At 41.9% G+C, this 22,216-nt stretch overlaps 1 protein-coding gene across 2 annotated transcripts in view; it reads right to left on the bottom strand.

Moving 5' to 3' along the window:
• Positions 1 to 22,216, bottom strand: part of UBN2 (ubinuclein 2) — a 155,246-nt gene that overhangs the window by 53,544 nt on the left and 79,486 nt on the right. For both annotated transcript variants that reach the window (XM_069737072.1, XM_069737073.1), the window contains 2 exons: positions 10,692 to 10,821; positions 117 to 235 (listed from right to left, as the gene is read on the bottom strand). In XM_069737072.1, the coding sequence (XP_069593173.1) occupies positions 117 to 235; positions 10,692 to 10,821 (249 nt within the window). The remainder of the gene's footprint in view (positions 1 to 116; positions 236 to 10,691; positions 10,822 to 22,216) is intronic.

Here is a 22,216-nt window from a genome sequence, read left to right as displayed (position 1 = left end):
GCGCATAGTAACTTATAATTGCTTTGAATCTATGACAAACATAGGAATTGGCATAATGAAACAAATTAGCTACTAAGGGAAACCCGGGTGGATAAGAAGGCAGCTCATGTACATACTTGGCATTTCTAGCTTGGTTATGTGCTTGACACTCCTCCTGGTATCTGCTCAGCTGGCCAGGCATCACAAGGCTGATCGCGGCTTTCAATTTTTCTAATGGTTCTTTCAGTCGGTCATCCTGGTATAAATAAAAAGCATCTTTATAAATACTGTAAGAACCACCAATGTAGAGCTGTTTACAGCTGTAGAGCATGCAAGGGAACAAAAGTTACAAGGATTTTACAGGTGTAACCCCTTCATGACAAAGGATATACATTTACATCATACGTCGTGTCCCTGACTGATGCGGGTTTTATCTCTGAGCCCGCATCTTTCCTGGCACATAACAGTACATTTAATCAGCTGTCATGTGCATTTAACAGCCGCGGGTGGAATTGTGATCCACCCACGGCTGTCAACCAGTTAAATCACACTGTCAATCTCAGGCAGCCAAATTTAACACAATATATAATTTCGGAAGCCCACTGGCACCTGTCACGTGATAGGGTGCCAATCGATTGCCATGACAGCAGGGGGTCTGCAGAAAACCCCCGTGTTTCTCATTACGATGCACCTGTAAATGCCGGCCCGTGGACAGCATTCATAGGAGATCATGATTTTTGCTATACATAGAAAGGCTGGTGCAATGTTACATATAGCACAGGTTATCGAATGATCGCAGCTTCAAGACTCCTAAGGGGATTTTTTAAAGTGAAAAATAAAAGCATTTTAACAATATAAAAAAAATAATAAATGGCGAAATGAGAAAAAAAAGAATGGAAACTGTAGAATTAAGTGTTTTTTTTGGCCACTGCAACATTGTAATAAAATGCAATAACAGGCAATCAAAACATATGTACCCCAAAATGCTATCAATAAAAATGTCAGCTTAGGATGCATAAAATAAACCCGCACCCGGCCCCAGATCCCGGAAAACAGAAATGTTACAGGTCTCAGAAAATGGCAAACGCAAAAACTATTTCATATCAATTTCAGAATTTTTTTTCCACCCTAAAAAAAAAAAAAAAAAAAAAGGGATACATGTTTGGTATCTGCGTACTCGTACTGACCTGGGGAATCATATTGTCAGGTCAGTTTTACCACATAGTGAACATGGTAAATAAACAATTGTGTAATCGCACTTTTTTTTTCCCACAATTTCACTAAACTTGGAATTTTTTTCTAGTTTTCCAGTACAAAATGGTAAATGGTAAAATCAGTGGTGCTACTTAGAAGTACAACTCGTCCCCCAAAAAAACAAGCCCTCACATGGCTATAGTGAAGGAAATATGGAAAAAAGTTATGGCTCTTGGGAGAAAAAACGAAAAAAAAAAACAACAAAAACTTAAAATGGCCATGGCTTGAAGGGGTGAAGGAGTTAAAATATTGATAGGTAATCTATCAGTTTGGTGGGAGTAAGAGACCCAGCGCCCCCCCAAACAACCAGTGGTAGATTATTTAAAGGGAACCTGTCAGCAGGATTGTGCACACTAACCTACAGACAGTGACCGGTCGGTGCCGTTCTACTGATTACACTTATACCCTGGATGATGAAAGCCGACTTGTGGTTGTTTAATCTTTATTTTCAGTTTTGAGTTAGGGTACCGTCACACTATAACATTTCGATCGCTACGACGGTACGATTCGTGACGTTCCAGCGATATCGTTACGATATCGCTGTGTCTGACACGCAGCAGCGATCAGGGATCCTGCTGAGAATCGTACGTCGTAGCAGATCGTATGGAACTTTCTTTCATCGCTGGATCTCCCGCTGTCATCGCTAGATCGGTGTGTGTGACACCGATCTAGCGATGCGATCCAGCGATGCGTTCGCTTGTAACCAGGGTAAACATCGGGTAACTAAGCGCAGGACCGCGCTTAGTTACCCGATGTTTACCCTGGTTACAAGCGTTAAACTAAAAAAAAACAAACAGCACATACTTACATCTGGTGTCCGTCAGGTCCCTTGCCGTCTCTGCTTCCCGCACTGTGACTGCCGGCCGTAAAGTGAAAGCAGAGCACAGCGGCTGTGCTTTCACTTTCACTTTACGGCCGGCAGTCACAATGCGGGAAGCAGACTGCAAGGGACCTGACGGACACCAGAATGTAAGTATGTGCTGTTTGTTTGTTTTTTAGTTTAACGCTTGTAACCAGGGTAAACATCGGGTAACTAAGCGCGGTCCTGCGCTTAGTTACCCGATGTTTACCCTGGTTACCCAGGGACCTCGGCATCGTTGGTCGCTGGAGAGCTGTCTGTGTGACAGCTCCCCAGCGACCACACTACGATTTACCTACGATCACGGCCAGGTCATATCGCTGGTCGTGATCGTAGGTAAATCGTATAGTGTGACGGTACCCTTAATGATATGTTCGTGCTCTGGGTGGGGGCCTCAGTGACCTCTGCCCCCTATTTTACATAATGAAAAATATATCTTGGTGGGGGTGGGGGGTTGCGTTTTGGAAATTCCCTTCTGCAGGCAGGCGCCGATGGTGGTGCCTGCGCTGCAGCATGATCGCATCTATAATGTGTATGTAATTCATTTGTTTTAGGTTATCCATAAATTCAGGAAATAAAAAAAAAAAAAAAGTTTCAAAATGGTGCTGCAGCGCCTGCACAGTAGCAGCAAACAGACATTCCAGCCAAAGTGGCCTGGACTATAATCTGGGAAAAATGGGAGGATTTGGCGAATGTCTGTTCCAGGGGATTTATGGGGCTATTAGCCCAGATGAATCAGACTTCTCTGGATGAATTAGATAAAGAAATTGAGGATATTCAAGTAATCTTGAAACAGGAATTATCCAATGAGTGTATTATTGCACTGAATAAAGAACTGGAGGCAGAATATGCTAAATGGGAAAAAACGATTTGAGAGACCAAAGCTAAAAAATTTCAACGTGATGTCACAGACCATCAGACCAATTCCACTTATAAATGGAATAAAAATCAGAATCGTTATAGGAGAACACCGTGCTCTCGATCTGCCTCTTCGGTCTCTATAGCGTCAAGTGAAGATTCAGTAAGATCTAAAACCAACATACAGGATCCAAAAAATAAAAAAAACAATTATGAGAGGATGACAACTAGACACAATAAATTCCAGTCAGGTCTCCATGAGAGGAGGAACAAATATGGGTCTGAGGTAATTAATCTATCTAGTCATGTTCTGTCTAAGGCACATGTGGAGGTACTTCAGAAGGGACTAACATTCTCCCCTACTAATAACTTTAATCTCTTCACAGCAACCAAAGACCTCTTCCTCTTCTCAAGGAAACTAGTAATGAAAAAATTAATGTCACAGGACAGAACAAAGTTACCTATAGCTGATCAGATTGAACAGGAAGCATTGAGGGATCTCGAGGACCTCCTAGATGAACAAGAATCTGATAATAAGGGTAGGTTCCCTCAAAACATCTGTCCAAAATCAACGAAGTTTCCCCCCTTGTCGGCTGTTCCAGCTGTAGATATTTTTACACGTCTGGTGGCTCAGGATTTTGAGAAAATTTCTACCAGACGTAAGCATGATAATTTGACTGCCTTACAACGTCAGGCTTTGCATGAGTTACAATCCTTTGACGATATCGTTATCAAACCAGCCGACAAGGGGGGGAATGTTGTACTTTGGCCTCGAGTTATGTACGAACGAGAGGCCAGTAAACATCTTAGGGATAGTGATACCTATGTCAGATTAGAAAGTAATCCGGTCAAGAAATTTCAAGGTGAACTCGAGGAAATTCTCGAGAGGGCTCTGGAACAAGGCATTATTCCCAAAAAAATATTCGACGGACTCCTGACTAAGTTTCCCAAAATACCAACTCTTTATTTTATCCCTAAGGTGCAGAAGGACCCATTGAATCCCCCGGGGCGTCCGATTGTCTCTGGCATAGGAGGGTTGAATGACCCAGTATGTAAGTTTATTGACTTCTATTTGAAACCACTTGTTGAGTCCCTCCCCTCCTATGCCAGAGACACCTCTGATGTACTTACCAGAATCAACAATATTCAATTGGAGGGAGACATGATTTTGGTGACTGCTGACATAGAAACCCTCTATACGTGTATTCGTCATGAAGATGGTTTGGAGGCGGTCCGCTTCTTCCTGGGAATGAGCAACTGGGACGGCCAGACATTTCATTTGATTATGGAATTGTTGGATTTTATTTTAACAAAAAAAATTTTTTGTGTTCAAAGATATTTTTTATTTACAGAAACGCGGCAATGCCATGGGCGCGGCCTGTGCGCCATCCTTCGCCGGCCTCTTCCTAGGATTCTGGGAGCGGGGAGTGTTCGGCGGGGATGGCCCCCGGGACGCGGACCATGTGCAGTGCTGGTTACGGTATATTGATGATTTATTATTTGGCAGGGAACGGAAATACAATTACAGGACTTCATGCAGCAATTGAATATCAATAATTTCAACATCAAATTGACATATTTTGCTAGCAAAAATTCTATTAATTTTTTGGATATTAATATTTCAGTTGACCAAGATCTTTTTTTGCAAACCGATGTTTATAGAAAACCTACATCAACAAATTCATTGCTGCATGCAAGATCCAGTCATCCTTACAGTACCATTAAGGCCGTCCCAGTTGGTCAGTTCCTCAGGATGAGGCGGATCTGCTCCTCCGAGTCTAAATTTCAATTCCAAGCTAATGACCTTCGCACAAGATTCTTGGAGAGAGGGCATTCGGAAAAATGCATTAAAGCAGGATATAACCGTGCAAAATCATGTATTAGAGACGAATTATTGCGCCCAAAGTTTAAACCAACCAATAGGGAAAATCAAACCCGTTTTATATCAACTTATAACGGACAATGGCAGGATATGAGAGCGTGCATATCGAAACATTGGGATGTACTTAAAACCGATGCAACTTTGGCCAAAAGTCTAACGGATGTCCCTCTTATGACCCCGAGACGCAGTAAAAATTTGGGGGACTTACTAATGAGCAGCCATTATGCCCCGGCCATAGATCGTAGAGGCCCTTTTTCTAATACAGGTGGTCCTATTAAGGGCTGCTTTTCTTGTGGCAATTGCATAGCATGCAAGAATATTGTTCGTGCCACAACTTTCCAATCAGTGGACGGAACAAGACAATTCAATATTCAACAACATATTACCTGTAAAACCACACAGGTAATTTACTATGCAACATGTACTTGCCCAAAAATATATATAGGTCTAACCTCAAGACGTTTGGGCATTCGCACACGCGAACATGTCCGCGACATTATGGCTGCAGAATCTGAATCAGAAATTTCACTTCTAAAAACCTTGCCTCGCCATTTTCGACTATTCCACAATTGTAACCCAAAACACCTTTCTGTGAGAGGCATTGAACACGTTCAATGCGGCATAAGAGGTGGCGATGTAAAACGTCTCCTGGCACAAAAAGAGTGCAGATGGATTTTTATCTTGGGCACTATGGTACCCGATGGACTAAACGAGGCCACGGGGTACTCTTCCTTCTTATAATAGATTTGGGATACTATACTCTCATTGTCCCCATTACCTGTGATTGTGGGACCCTTCTCCAGATATTCATCCTCCTTTTTAATTAGGTCTCTTTTAATTTGGTGTTTTAACCTCTATTGTCTGCCTTTCTATTTTTTCTAGTTGTTTTATTCTCTTTGTGATCAACATATAGAGCGACTGTTGAATGACGATGGAAAAAACTTTTGGCGTAGGCGCCCGTGTCTAAGAAAATTTCAACTGAAGATCTGACAACAAGCAACGATTGTATTCCATATTATTATTCCCCTTTTCCCCTTCCCTCTCCTTTTTCAAACTTATTTATTTTTATTTTTAATTTTTGCATCAATTGTATATGATAGTAATAGCAGTCACCATGTGTTAGGTCATGTTCACTTTTAAATGTGATGATATCTATGTACTTAACGGAAAGTTCACGATATATTTATCAATGTGAAGCATTATGTTGAATCTATATGTTACTTTATGTGTAACAATCACTATTATTCACATGATTATGCGTGATGTATTATATTGAATTTATGTCACTTTATGTGCAAAAATCACTTTATTATTCATATGTATATTTATTCATCATTTATTGATGATATTTATGATCACTGTTTACCTCATTATAGGGGGATTATTTATTTATTATTTTTTGTGGGATGTCATCGTCTTCGTCTTCGTCTTACATGCTCCACACCCCATGGTCCCAGGTCGGACACATATGCAGTTTGGCGCCGACCGCTGTGTCCGGCATGTGCATTGGTGGTCTGGGGCTGTGTCCTATTGGTCCTGATAACGGCGTCCATGAACACGTTGACACATTGGATACTGTTGGCTTGTTACCAGTCACGTGACCATAGTGGCCGGGTTGCATGCTCCTTACTTCCATGTCTCATGTCGGGCGGTGCGGCTTGGTGCCGGCCGCTGTGTCCGGCGTGCGCATTGGCGGCGAGGGGCTGCATCTTATTGGTCCCAGTAACAACGCCCATAGGTGTGTAATCATGAGATACTACTGGTCCGTCGCTAGTCACATGCCCCCTTGAGGAAGCGAGATTTACTCTCGCGAAACGCGCGTCGGGGAGTGAGGTCGTGTCCTGGACTGCATCAAATAGGCTATGGGTAATTAACCTTTTATTATGTAAATTCTCTGTTGTGGGCAATAAGTGCCTTTGATGAAGTAGAAGTATTGGTGCACGGCTGCAGCTATCTAACGGAGTACTAGGAGGGACTTTTTGTCTTACCTGTTAGTATAGGTGTTCACATTCATTCATATCCATGCCAGTCATTGTATTTTTACATCATGCATCGCTACTTTTTGCAGTCCAGGATTACGACCCCTTGGCGTTTTGTGCACTATAGGGATCACACTATCCATTTTATTTTCCATGCTTATATACTATTTATGATATTTCAATTTCTTTGTATTTTTAATGTTTTGAGTGTTCAATAAATTATATATTTTTTTAATACTAAAAACTCTGGTCCTCCAATTTAATATAATCCACAGGTCTTTCGCATTCTTAAGTTTTGTATTGAAAACAGCCTTTTTTATGTCACTCCACAAATTCTCAATCGGATTGGGCTGGCCAGTTTATCACATCGATCTTATTGTCTGGAACCAGGATGTTGCCCATTTGCTGGAGTGTTTGGGGTCATTGTCTTGATGAAACAAGGGCATTTCTTCTTCAGTATAAGGCTTCTTTCACACTAGCGTCGGGCCCGGCCCGTCGCAGTGCGTCGGGCCGAGGTTACCGACGCTAGCGTTGCCTCCGCCGCACAACGGGTGCAGCGGATGCTGCTTTTCAGCGCATCCGCTGCCCCATTGTGAGGTGCGGGGAGGTGGGGGAGGAGTTCCGGCCGCGCATGCGCGGTCGGAAAAGACGGTCCGTCGGCTGCAAAAAATGTTACATGGAACGTTTTTTGCGGCCGACCGAAAAAACGGCGCAACCGTCGCGCGACGGTTGCGACGTGTGGCAATCCGTCGCAATGCGTCGCGTAATGTTAGTCAATGGAGAAAAAACGCATCCTGCAAACACTTTTGCAGGATGCGTTTTTTCTGCAAAACGACGCATTGTGACGGATTGCAGTTAACGCTAGTGTGAAAGTAGCCTAAGGAAACCTGACCTCTTCCAGTATTTTGATATATTCAAACTGGTCCATGGTGCCTGCTATGAGATAAATGGGCCCGACTCCACAGTATGAGAGGCCTCCCCAAGCCATTCTGCTTACACCGCCATGTTTTACACTCTTCACGGTGTATTGCGGCTTGAATTCACTGTTTATGGGTCATATCACAAACTGTTTGCGGCCTTTAGACCCAATGAGAACAATTGTGCTCTCATCTGTCCATAGAATGCTGTGCCACTTCTCTTTAGGGCAGTCAATGTGTTCTCTGACAAACTAACATTTCCAAGATGATTTTTTTTCTCAATGGCATTTTATTAGGGTTTCATGGAAATAAATAGTTTGGCTTCACGAAGGAATCTTCTGATGGTTGCAGGGACTCACAGGTAACTGAAGATCTTCTTTGATCTCCCTGGAGCTGATCACTGGATGCTTCTTTGCCATTCTTGTCATTCTGTGATCTATGCAGATAGTATTGTTTTCCTACCTCATGTTTCGGGTATTGTTTGCCATTTTATGGCATTGGAAATGGTTTTTATTGAGCAGCCAATTATTTTCTGCACTTTATAAGTTTTCTCCTCTCCAATCAACTTCTTGATCAAAGTTCTCTCTTTTTCAATACAATGTCTGGAACGTCCAGCTTTAATCATTGAGAGAAGGTTAAAACCAGCAGGTACAACATTTGCTGCCCTCTTTCTTTAACCCCTTCCTGAAATGCGGCATATAGATATGGTGCAGCAGGAGCTGCGTTCACGCAAAGCACCGTATAGATACGGCGCGGTGATCGCGCATGCTCACACTAAGCACCACTGCGAACGAGTGCGGGGGTCAGCTCTGTGTGAGTGCTAACAACCTGCAGCGACGCCCACGATTGGTGCTAGCACTGGTCAAGGGTTTTAACTCCTGCGATGCCAGTGACCGCGACATTGTGGGGCATCGCAGAGGGAGGGAGCTCCTCTGTACTCCCATCAGCACAACCCAATAACATTGCATTGTGTCGATGGTCTCCACAGCGACCCCAATCCCCAACATGGCCACAGGGTCACCCAGGGACGGTGGCATGTCAGCTCATGCCAAGAGCACATGCTGACATCTCCGCCCTGCATGTCAGATGCAGTTCTAATGTCCTGCAATGCAGAAGAATTGCAGAGCATTAGATCAGCGATCTGTCAATGGACAGTGCAAAAAAAAAAAAAGTTAATACAAATTGTAAAAAATATTTAAAAAAAAAACAACAAATAAAGAAAAAAAGGAAAAATATTAATGCAATAAATACAATTTATGTAAAAATAAAGTGTACATTTGTTATCGCTGCATGTGGAACAACCCAACCTATAAAACTGTCCCACTAGTTAACCCCTTCAGTGAACAGTTAAAAAAACAGGAGAAAAAAAAAGGCAATAAACTACTTTATCATCATACCGCCAAACAAAAAGTGGAATAAAACGTGATAAAAAAAAGACCAATCTACATAAAAATTGTATCTCTGAAAAGGTCATCTTGTTCCACAAAAAACAAGCCACCATGCAGCTCCGTCAGCAGAAAAATAAAGATATGGCTCTTAAAATAAAGCAATGCAAAAATGTTTTGTTTTTTTTTTTTTTGTTTTTTTATACCGGCCGGCAGATCTCGGGGGGCCCACTGCACATGCGCCCACCATTTTCTTACAGGAAGATGACGCAGAGGTACAGGAAACCGAGCAGGAGGGCATGGGAATAACGGAGGTATCGGGGGTGCTCAAAGGACTCAATGTCTCTTTTCTGATATGATATCAGAGGAGAGAGAAATGAATTGCAAATCAGACTTTCTTTTTTGATCGTCGTTATTCGGTGAACAACGGCGATCACATGACATGGGACCATAAAATACGGCCCTGATCATGTTCTCCAGGGTCTGGGCTGGGATCTTGGAGATTTTCTGATGCTGCTGGGGTGGGGGGGGGGGGGGGGGGGGCGGCGGCGCTATACCCTTATTTCTCAGTGTTGTTAAAAAGCTGCACTGAGGATTAGGGCCCTTAACTATCGCAGTTAAATGGCATATCGGCATTCGTTAAGGGGTTAATGCCAACAATAGTAACAGTGGTTACACTGCTATTATATTGCACACAACTGAATGTCCACCCCTGATATGATGTCCCCACGGCTCCTGAAACAGTATTCTGTCCGCACAGCCCCTCATGCACTATTAATCCCCACAGCCATGGCATCTGCGGTGCCGAGTCTCAGATGCACGGGCTGAGGAGTGGGGCAGGGAGCCAGCTGCTCCCCATTACACTGCGGACAGAAGAATAAGGAAAGCCACACTCACCAAGTCAATGAAAATAGGACTTCATTCCATATTTCAGGACACGGACAGGGTATGCAGGAGGTTCAGAGGGATGGACCTGTAGAAGAACAACGCAAACCGGCTATCGTCCACACTTCTCCCTGCATACCCTGTCCATGTCCTGAAATATGGAATGAAGAACTATTTTCATAGACTTGGTGAGTGGTGCTTTCCTTACTCTTCTGTCCGCAGTGCTTCATGATTGTTTTTTAGCTGAGCACTATACACTTGCCGATCAGCATTATCTGGCTGCTTTACTAATGCATAAGCACCTCAGTCACTAGTACTGTGTTATCGCATTTAAATTTCATTGGCTGCATAATATACCATTGTTGAAATCGAGACGCCGGACGAGGGATTGTGGTGCTGTTCAGCATAGGGCTCAAATCATTCACAGGTGGAAAGCTATTGCTTCCAGTACTTTGCTTGTCTCAGTATGCAGGCTGGGCAGAACAGCTAAAGGGTCAGGTGTGGCCCTCGGGCCGCGGTTTACGCTTACCCAGTCTGCTTCTATGGAAAATTCCACATTACACTACAATTCAAGGTGGAAACATGCAACATTAAAAGGCTTCATAGGTTATTGAATGACTGATTGAAAGAACTGAGTGAAATATGAATGTGTATTAGTACATAACCATATTTATGTTTTGATCATGTAAATACCTGTATGTGAAGGTGCAGCTTCTTCAGACGTTTGACAAGAGTATCCTTCGTGCATGGTACAAATGCTTCAATGTAACCATATACCCCGTTCCTGTTCACTTTGCCGACTTCCTGCAGTTGCAACTCAATGCTGTCAGAAAATGATTGGGGATTAGATTACTGCATTTATTCAATGTCCCAACATAGAAATGCAAAGAACATACATATGTACAAATATTTAGATGATAATTATTTTACCTTTTTTTTACTCAACAAGCACAAAGGTCAAATTCAGAAGTTTGACATACAGTAATTGTGGACCAGCCGCAGGTCACCCCACTCAAGCTCAACAGCCTTTATCAATCCAAGGCCCTAGCAGATTTGCTGCAGATTTTCTGTGAATTTTACCACTGCAGATTTCTATAATGGAAGGGTGCAGAAACGCTGCAGATCCGCAAAAAGTAAGTGACATGCACTTCTTTTAAATCTGCAGTGTTTATTGCGGAGATACATTTTTTGCTTTTTGGAAAAGTCCCAGATACCCCCTTTAAGCTCCCGATTCCCTCCAAATGCCCACACCAGCCGTACATGCATGGCAGATGTCAGGAATGGGTTCAACTGGACTCTTAGCCCATGACCATGGAAGGTGAAAAAGTATTTTTCGGACTATAAGACGCACCGGACTATAAGGCGCACCCAGGTTTTAGAGGTGGAAAATAGGGAAAAAAAATATTTGAAGCAAAAAAAAGTGGTAACATATTTAATAACATACTATTATATATAATAACACCACATATAATAGTATATTATTATGTTGGAAGCTGCGGGACCAGTGAGGTGTCTGTACAGTACTATATGAAGATGCTGGAGGGTGAGTATAAGAATGGGGGCATAGGGCTTATATTGAAAGCACCACTCCAGCACTGCAAAATAACACTGGAGTGCTGCTTTAAAATCCCATGGGAGAACTATAACTCCCAGCATGTCCTGCAGATCCTATGACATGCTGGGAGTTATAGTTCACTAAAGAAGTGGCAGAGTGCTTTATTATGTTTTGGAAAGACTAACCTCTTGTGGCAGCCAGCCACACTGTGGTGAGGTAAAAGCATCCCATGACTGCACACAGAGCCCTCCCTCTTGTTTCCTTTCCACAGCACAGGTTATCAGGAAGCTGCAGATTCTAGTGGAGAGCCTGGAGGACCTGTGATGATGTCAAGAAGAGGGAAGGCTCTGAGCTGCCATGTGATGCTCCAGCCCGCCCACTTCTGACATCACATGTCCTGTCTGTGCACAGCACTCAGCTTCTAGCCCAGGCATGGCAGGCAGGTATGCAGCGATCTCCTCTCTCCTCTGGCCCCTGCTGCTGCTGCCTCCTCTCCCCCGCACACACAGACCTCCCCAGCTGCTGCAGGAATCAGCGCTGAGGAAGCCATGTGTGTCCCTGCTTAAGTGCAGTATTCATTTGCTGCTCCCTGCTCACCACTCAGCTGATAGGTGGGCGGGGAGCCGCTAATGAATATTCACTGCACTTAATCATGGGGACCACATGGTTTCCCCAGCTCTGATTCTGGGCAGCAGGGACATCCTGAAGTGGGATAACAGTGCGATCCCACTCACTGCTGCCCCCCTCCCCACATGCTACATCCGTACCATAAGACGCACCCACACTTTCCTCCCAAATTTGGAGGGAAAAAAGTGCGTCTTATGGTCGAAAAATACGGTATGTCCTATATCCTACCTAACAAAAGTCAGTAGGGCAGAAAGCCATTTCTATTGGCCATCCGCAGAGTGACTGAGCATGCATCCCTTGCAGAATTCCTCACCAGCTTGACCTGCACATTGCCATATACTTGTCAGTAAATACAATAAATCTTCACTCCACTGGAATTTTAAGAGAATGCAAATTGCCTCTTCTGAGAAAAAGAGGACTTAAACTCTATAGTGCCACCTGTTGGAAGCAGCGATCCTACAAGTCACAATCAATCCTTTAACGACTCGTGCAATAGGACTTCGGATAAAAGCCAAATCAATATCTCAATTCGCAGACATGGTGTTTCGGGCTGCTGGCCCTCGTCTTTTTAGTAGCCACATAGTGGCTGTGATATGAAAGAGTGGACCAACACTTAAAGAATTTACTTTTAGAACATATGGTAGCTAAATGATACGATACGATTATTAGGATCCCCAGTGGTCAAAGAGTAAAAAAAAAAAAAACTTGTAACCCTTTCTTGTAATTTAAATGTATTAGGAAGCTGTGTTGCACTTTAACCCCTTGCCGTCATACAGAAGTTTGTCTTTTATGACAAACCATTTTATTTGTAAATCATTGCATTCCAAGAGCCATACAGGAGGCGTAAACTATTCCGTAGCTCAGTACAACAAGGGCGATACCAAATGTACCTGGTTTTCTGAGTACTATTTGTTAATTTCTCCCTTTTGGACTTTTCATAGAACTTATATTAAGAAAAAAAAATTGTACGCTTTTTCAAAGCGCTGCACAAATAAAGTGTAGACTGTGTTGCAGGTCAGCATAATTCTGCTTATACCAAAGTTTATAAAGTGCATTCATAATTCATTATCGTACTTTTGCATAACAAAGATACAAATTGAAAAATAATTCTTGTTTCCATATTCAGAGAACCACAAGATGTGTTCAGAAGAGGATATTTCACGTAGGTACGGCATTTGCCTTTACAAATCTATTGCAATGATTAAACCTGGAGAGAACTGTAGATTGTCTTGTAAAATGTTATAATGATCGATGTTTTGACATAAGAATATCAAATAGAGACAAGAATAGTATACTAATGCCAATCCAGGTGAAAAATTGTCCTTTTTCTGGTTGAAACGAAAAAAAGAGGAAGACTTCAAATACACTCGTCTGAACCCCGGCCTTATGCTCCAACAATACAGCCATATGACAAAGCTGCAGTTACAATTTTGTGGCATGTACTACTTTTTATCCCTTTTTATTACTCTTTGGAAGAATGAACAAAAAAAATAATAAAAAATTATTTCTTTTTTGTGCACAATATACAGGAGGAGATGACAGGTATATACTATATACAGGAGGAGATGACAGGTATATACTATATACAGGAGGAGATGACAGGTATATACTATATACAGGAGGAGATGACAGGTATATACTATATACAGGAGGAGATGACAGGTATATACTATATACAGGAGGAGATGACAGGTATATACTATATACAGGAGGAGATGACAGGTATATACTATATACAGGAGGAGATGACAGGTATATACTATATACAGGAGGAGATGACAGGTATATACTATATACAGGAGGAGATGACAGGTATATACTATATACAGGAGGAGATGACAGGTATATACAGATAATAATACAGATAATAATACAGATAAGAATACAGATAAGAATACAGATAAGAATACAGATAAGAATACAGATAAGAATACAGATAAGAATACAGATAAGAATACAGATAATAAATGGGAAATGTTTAAGAACATCCCAAATAGGCAGTGTAAGCGGTTTATACCTTGTGGGAATAAAAGGACTAGAAATAGGAAAAACCCAATGTGGCTAAACAAAGAAGTAAGACAGGCAATTAACAGTAAAAAGAAAGCATTTGCACTACTAAAGCAGGATGGCACCATTGAAGCTCTAAAAAACTATAGGGAGAAAAATACTTTATCTAAAAAACTAATTAAAGCTGCCAAAAAGGAAACAGAGAAGCACATTGCTAAGGAGAGTAAAACTAATCCCAAACTGTTCTTCAACTATATCAATAGTAAAAGAATAAAAACTGAAAATGTAGGCCCCTTAAAAAATAGTGAGGAAAGAATGGTTGTAGATGACGAGGAAAAAGCTAACATATTAAACACCTTCTTCTCCACGGTATTCACGGTGGAAAATGAAATGCTAGGTGAAATCCCAAGAAACAATGAAAACCCTATATTAAGGGTCACCAATCTAACCCAAGAAGAGGTGCGAAACCGGCTAAATAAGATTAAAATAGATAAATCTCCGGGTCCGGATGGCATACACCCACGAGTACTAAGAGAACTAAGTAATGTAATAGATAAACCATTATTTCTTATTTTTAGGGACTCTATAGCGACAGGGTCTGTTCCGCAGGATTGGCGCATAGCAAATGTGGTGCCAATATTCAAAAAGGGCTCTAAAAGTGAACCTGGAAATTATAGGCCAGTAAGTCTAACCTCTATTGTTGGTAAAATATTTGAAGGGTTTCTGAGGGATGTTATTCTGGATTATCTCAATGAGAATAACTGTTTAACTCCATATCAGCATGGGTTTATGAGAAATCGCTCCTGTCAAACCAATCTAATCAGTTTTTATGAAGAGGTAAGCTATAGGCTGGACCACGGTGAGTCATTGGACGTGGTATATCTCGATTTTTCCAAAGCGTTTGATACCGTGCCGCACAAGAGGTTGGTACACAAAATGAGAATGCTTGGTCTGGGGGAAATTGTGTGTAAATGGGTTAGTAACTGGCTTAGTGATAGAAAGCAGAGGGTGGTTATAAATGGTATAGTCTCTAACTGGGTCGCTGTGACCAGTGGGGTACCGCAGGGGTCAGTATTGGGACCTGTTCTCTTCAACATATTCATTAATGATCTGGTAGAAGGTTTACACAGTAAAATATCGATATTTGCAGATGATACAAAACTATGTAAAGCAGTTAATACAAGAGAAGATAGTATTCTGCTACAGATGGATCTGGATAAGTTGGAAACTTGGGCTGAAAGGTGGCAGATGAGGTTTAACAATGATAAATGTAAGGTTATACACATGGGAAGAAGGAATCAATGTCACCATTACACACTGAATGGGAAACTACTGGGTAAATCTGACAGGGAGAAGGACTTGGGGATCCTAGTTAATAATAAACTTACCTGGAGCAGCCAGTGCCAGGCAGCAGCTGCCAAGGCAAACAGGATCATGGGGTGCATTAAAAGAGGTCTGGATACACATGATGAGAGCATTATACTGCCTCTGTACAAATCCCTAGTTAGACCGCACATGGAGTACTGTGTCCAGTTTTGGGCACCGGTGCTCAGGAAGGATATAATGGAACTAGAGAGAGTACAAAGGAGGGCAACAAAATTAATAAAGGGGATGGGAGAACTACAATACCCAGATAGATTAGCGAAATTAGGATTATTTAGTCTAGAAAAAAGACGACTGAGGGGCGATCTAATAACCATGTATAAGTACCGTATATAAGGGGACAATACAAATATCTCGCTGAGGATCTGTTTATACCAAGGAAGGTGACGGGCACAAGGGGGCATTCTTTGCGTCTGGAGGAGAGAAGGTTTTTCCACCAACATAGAAGAGGATTCTTTACTGTTAGGGCAGTGAGAATCTGGAATTGCTTGCCTGAGGAGGTGGTGATGGCGAACTCAGTCGAGGGGTTCAAGAGAGGCCTGGATGTCTTCCTGGAGCAGAACAATATTGTATCATACAATTAGGTTCTGTAGAAGGACGTAGATCTGGGGATTTATTATGATGGAATATAGGCTGAACTGGATGGACAAATGTCTTTTTTCGGCCTTACTAACTATGTTACTATGTTACTATATACAGGAGGAGATGACAGGTATATACTATATACAGGAGGAGATGACAGGTATATACTATATACAGGAGGAGATGACAGGTATATACTATACACAGGAGGAGATGACAGGTATATACTCTATACAGGAGGAGATGACAGGTATATACTATATACAGGAGGAGATGACAGGTATATACTATATACAGGAGGAGATGACAGGTATATACTCTATACAGGAGGAGATGACAGGTATATACTCTATACAGGAGGAGATGACAGGTATATACTCTATACAGGAGGAGATGACAGGTATATACTATATACAGGAGGAGATGACAGGTATATACTATATACAGGAGGAGATGACAGGTATATACTATATACAGGAGGAGATGACAGGTATATACTATATACAGGAGGAGATGACAGGTATATACTATATACAGGAGGAGATGACAGGTATATACTATATACAGGAGATGACAGGTATATACTATATACAGGAGGAGGTGACAGGTATATACTATATACAGGAGGAGGTGACAGGTATATACTATATACAGGAGGAGGAGAACAAAAGGAACATAATATATACAGGGGAGATGACACACGTATATACTATATACAGGGGAGATGACAGGTATATATTATATACAGGAGATGACACAGGTATATACTATATACAGGAGGAGATGACCGGTATATACTATAAACAGGGGCGATGACAGGTATATACTATTTAGAGGAGGAGAGGATATACAGGTATATACTATATACAGCAGGAGATGACATACTATATACAGGGGAGATGACAGGTATATACTATATACAGGGGAGATGACAGATATATACTATATACAGGAGCAGATGACACGTATATACTATATACAGGAGCAGATGACATACAGGTACATACTATATACAGGAGGATATGACTTACAGGTATAAACTATATACAGGAGGATATGACTTACAGGTATAAACTATATACAGGAGGATATGACACGTATATACTATATACAGGAGATGACCGGTATATACTATATAAAAGAGGAGATGACATAGGTATATAGAGGAGGAGATGACATACAGCAGGTATATACTATATACAGGGGAGATGACAGGTATGTACTATAAACAGGAGATGACATACAGGTATATACTATATATAGGAGGAGATTACATACAGGTATATAGTATATACAGAAGAGATGACAGGTATATACTGTATACAGGAGGAGATGACAGCAGGTATATACTATTTACAGGGGAGATGACATACAGGTGTATACTATATATAAGGGAGATGACACATGTATATACTGAGGGGAACATGAGGGGTGTGAGGTGAAAATGAGGGGTGTGAGGTGAAAATGAAAAAGGTGTGAGTGCAAAATGAGAGGAGTGAGGGAAAAGAGTGGAGTGATCGGAAAATGACAGATGTGAGGTCGAAATGACAAGTGTTAGGGGGGAATGAGAGGAGTGAAGGGGAAAATAAGAGGAGTGAGGGTGAAAATGAGAGGCGTGATGGGAAAATAAGAGAAGTGAGGTGCTACAACTAACCACAGATATTTACTATGCCCAGGCAACGTCGGGCTCTTCAGCTAGTCGAATATATAAAGGTGTGTGTGTGTGTGTGTGTGTGTGTGTGTATGTGTGTGTATGTATGTGTGTGTGTATGTGTATGTGTATGTCCGGGATTGGCATCTGCACCGTCGCAGCTACAGCCACAAAATTTTGCACAGTCACACGTCTGGACCCCGAGAGCGTCACAGGCTATGTTGTGAGGTGAAATTTTAACCCCCCGCATTCCAATTCACCAAACAATTAATATCTGGTATTATCCTTCAAAAATAAAAATCTGATTAATAAGCAGACAAACTACAAGAGCAACAAATGTACCATATAGGAAATAAGGCAGTTGTCAGTCACATGACCTGTCTATTATGTGTATGTGTGAGCTAATATATATTGCCAGGGGGGAGGGCTTCCTGTTAGCTGGGGATTTATCAGGCTGCCAATTTAGCTTACAAATCCTGAGGTAAAAATACTGACCAAATAACGTGTGAACGCGGTCTAATACAAGAGGAGATGACATATATATACTATATACAGGGGAAATGACATACAGGTACATACTATATACAGGGGAGATGACCCACAGGTATATACTATATACAGGGAAGATGACACGTATATACTATATACAGGTGAGATGACACACATACTATATACAGGGGAGATGACACGCATACACTATACAAATAAGTAAAAAACAGCCGCACTCAAGTTTTTGGTTTTTTCATATGCAGAGAAGTAATTTATTATGTTCACCACAGTGATATTGCGAAGGTGGGGTCACCACAATCGTGTAAAGGTACTGAGGTAACGTTTCGGCCCTGCTGTGGGCCTTTGTCAAACCTCACTTGTTGTAGGAAGAAGAAAAGTGGAAGGTACCCCGAAATAGCGGGACAGACAGTAGCATGAGGCAGGCTCCAGGGAAGTCGTTTGGCGTAAATGCAGAGAAAAAGAAAGTCATGGAAGGGGAAATAATCCCAGTTTGAGCTGCGGATCCGGTGTGCTGGCGTCTCTGCGGTGATGTCATTTCTTCTTCCTACAACAAGTGAGGTTTGACAAAGGCCCACAGCAGGGCCGAAACGTTACCTCAGTACCTTAACACGATTGTGGTGACCCCAACTTCGCAATATCACTGTGGTGAACATAATAAATTACTTCTCTGCATATGAAAAAACCAAAAACTTGAGTGCGGCTGTTTTTTACTTATTTGTGAAGTTACCTTGGTTCAGCCTGCACCTATCTACATTGACCAGAGTGCACGCCTTTGCTATTTCTATTACGTATACACTATATACATGAGGAGATGACACGTATACACTATATACAGGAGGAGATGACATATATACTATATACAGGAGATGACAGGTATATTCTATATTCAGGAGGAGATGACATACAGGTACATACTATATACAGGAAGAGATGACAGGAGATGACAGGTATATCCTATATACAGGGTAGATGACACGTATATACTATATACAGGAGGAGATGACACGTATATACTATATACAGGAGGAGATGACAGGTATATACTATATACAGGAGCAGATGACAGGTATATACTATATACAGGAGCAGATGACAGGTATATACTATATACAGGAGATGACAGGTATATACTATATACAGGAGGAGATGACTTACAGGTATATGCTATATACAGGAGGAGAGGACTTACAGGTATATACTATATACAGGAGGAGATGACATAGGTATATAGAGGAGGAGATGACATACAGCATGTATATACTATATACAGGGTAGATGACAGGTATATAGTATATACAGAAGAGATGACATACAGGTATATACTATATACAGGAGGAGATGACAGCAGGTATATACTATTTACAGGGGAGATGACATACAGGTATATATTATATACAGGCGATGACATACAGGTGTATACTATATATAAGGGAGATGACAAACGGGTATATACTGAGGGGAAAATGAGGTGTGAGGTGAAAATGAGGGGTGTGAGGTGAAAATGAAAAGGTGTGAGTTCAAAATGAGAGGAGTGAGGGAAAATAGTGGAGTGATCGGAAAATGACAGATGTGAGGTCAAAATGACAAGTGTTTGGGGGAATGAGAGGAGTGAGGGGGAAAATAAGAGTGAGGAGGAAAATGAGAGGTGTAAGGGAGAAAATGAGAGATGTGAGGGGGAAAATAAGAGAAGTGAGGTGCTATAACTAACCACAGATATTTACTATGCCCAGGCAACACCGGGCTCTTCAGCTAGTCATTTATAAGCTTCCGGTTGCTCCAGGAACCCACTGACACACCACAATCGCAATGTGTGTGCAGGGAGGTAGGGTATGGCTGTCAACTGACCAAGCCTTGGGTCACACAGCATTTATCACTACGTTCAGTGGCTCCATGGGGACATACATCCGAACCCTTCAAAGCGGGATATGGGCATATGCACAGATGGGCCATTGACTAAAATGATGCAGACAATCAGTGTGCTCTGTTGAGCATCATTTTTGGCTGTACACGCATATTGGAAGGTGCACTCCTACAAAAGACTATACTTCAGAAAACTATGTAAAACAGAGAACACTGTGTCAGTCAATTGCTCAGTCAGTGCAAACACCTGAATCTAGTTTTGCGGTGGTCTAGAAATAAGCCTGGAAGGGGCCACTGAACATAGGGTCAAACGCTATGTGAACCCGGCTTAATACAAGGAGTGCTCTGACTTTCAGATGCTACAGACTACAGCATCTGAGGAGTTAGAGAGCTGGGATCAGAGGTAGCTCCGGTCCCAGCAGTTGCAAATGGAGCTCAGTTATGCCAACTCCCTATGCAGATGGCACAAAACCACCTCCCGGACAGTGTTCCTGGGGCATAAATAATATATGTCATTATGTGGTAAGGTTCGCCCCATCAGGACACTCATTCAGCTCTTTTTAGAGGAAAAGGTTAAAGTAGAGTACAATCTTAAAATACATTTTCAAAATCTGCATCAAATATTAGCATCTATATACAGTGGGGAAAACAAGTATTTGATACACTGCAGATTTTGCAAGTTTTCCATAAAATAACATTGTATGATTTTTATATAGTTAATTTGCATTTTATTGCAGGAAATAAGTATTGGATATTATAGAAAAACAGAACTTAATATTTGGTGCAGAAACCTTTGTTTGAAATCACAGAGGTCAGACATTTCCTGTTGTTTCTGACCAAGTTTGCACACTGCAGAAGGGATTTTGGCCCACTCCTCCATACAGATCTTCTCCAGATCTTTCAGGTTTCCGAGCTGTCACTGTGCAACATTGAGTTTCAGCTCCCTCCAAAGATTTTCTATTGGGTTCAGGTCTGGAGACTGGCTAGGCCACTGCAGGACCTTGAAATGCTTCTTACGGAGCCGCTCCCTAGTTGCCTTGGCTGTGTGTTTAGGGTCATTGTCATGCTGGAAGACAAAGTCACAACCCAACTTCAATGCTCTTACTGACAGAAAGAGGTCGTTGGACAAAATCTAGAGATGCATGACCCCATCCATCCACCCACTCTTCAATACAGTGCACTCTTAATGTCCCCTTTGCTGAAAAGCACCCTCAAAATATGAGGGTTTTCCCCACCATGCTTCAAGGTTGGGACAGTGTTCTTGGGGTTGTTCTAATTCTTTTGCCTCCAAACACAGCGAATGGAGTGGATATCAACATTTTAATTTTGGTCTCATATGACCACATGACCTTCTCCCGTGCCTCCTCTGGCCTATAAAGATGGTCACTGGTGAATTTCACATGGGCCTGGACATGTGCTGGCGTGAGTAGGGGGACCTTGCATGCCCTGCAGCATTTTAAATCGATGATGGCGTAGTATGTTACTAACAGTAATGTTTGAGACTGTGGTCCTAGCTCTTTACAGGTCATTGACCAGGTGCTCCCATGTAGTTCTGGGCTGATGCCTGACCCTTCTCAGAATCATCCTTACCCCACGAGGCGAGATCATGCATGGAGCTCCAGACCAGGGAAGATTGATAGTCATCTTGTGTTTCTTCCATCTTCTAATAATTGTTCCAACAGTTGTTGCCGCCTCACCAAGCTGCTTGCTTATTGTCCTGCAGCCCATCCCAGCCTTGTGCAGGTCTACAATTTTGTCCCTGTTGTCCTTAGACAGCTCTTTGGTCTTGGCAATGGTGGAGAGGAGTGTGATCGAGTGTGTGTGGACAAGCAATGAGTTCAAACAGGTGCAATTAATACAGGTAATGAGTGCAGAGTAGGAGGGCTTAAAAAACAAAAACCTAACAGGTCTGTAAGAGCCAGAATTCTTGCTGGTTGGTAGGTGATCAAATATTTATTTTATACAATAAACTGCAATTTAATTATTTAAAAATCATACAATGTGATTTTCTGTTTTTTTTTTACGTTTAGATTCTGTCTCTCA

Source organism: Ranitomeya imitator, chromosome 8, assembly GCF_032444005.1.
Source record: "Ranitomeya imitator isolate aRanImi1 chromosome 8, aRanImi1.pri, whole genome shotgun sequence".
Lineage (NCBI taxonomy): Eukaryota > Metazoa > Chordata > Amphibia > Anura > Dendrobatidae > Ranitomeya > Ranitomeya imitator.
The sequence above is the reverse complement of the archived record's forward strand: the minus strand, read 5'-3'. Positions and strand labels throughout refer to the sequence as shown.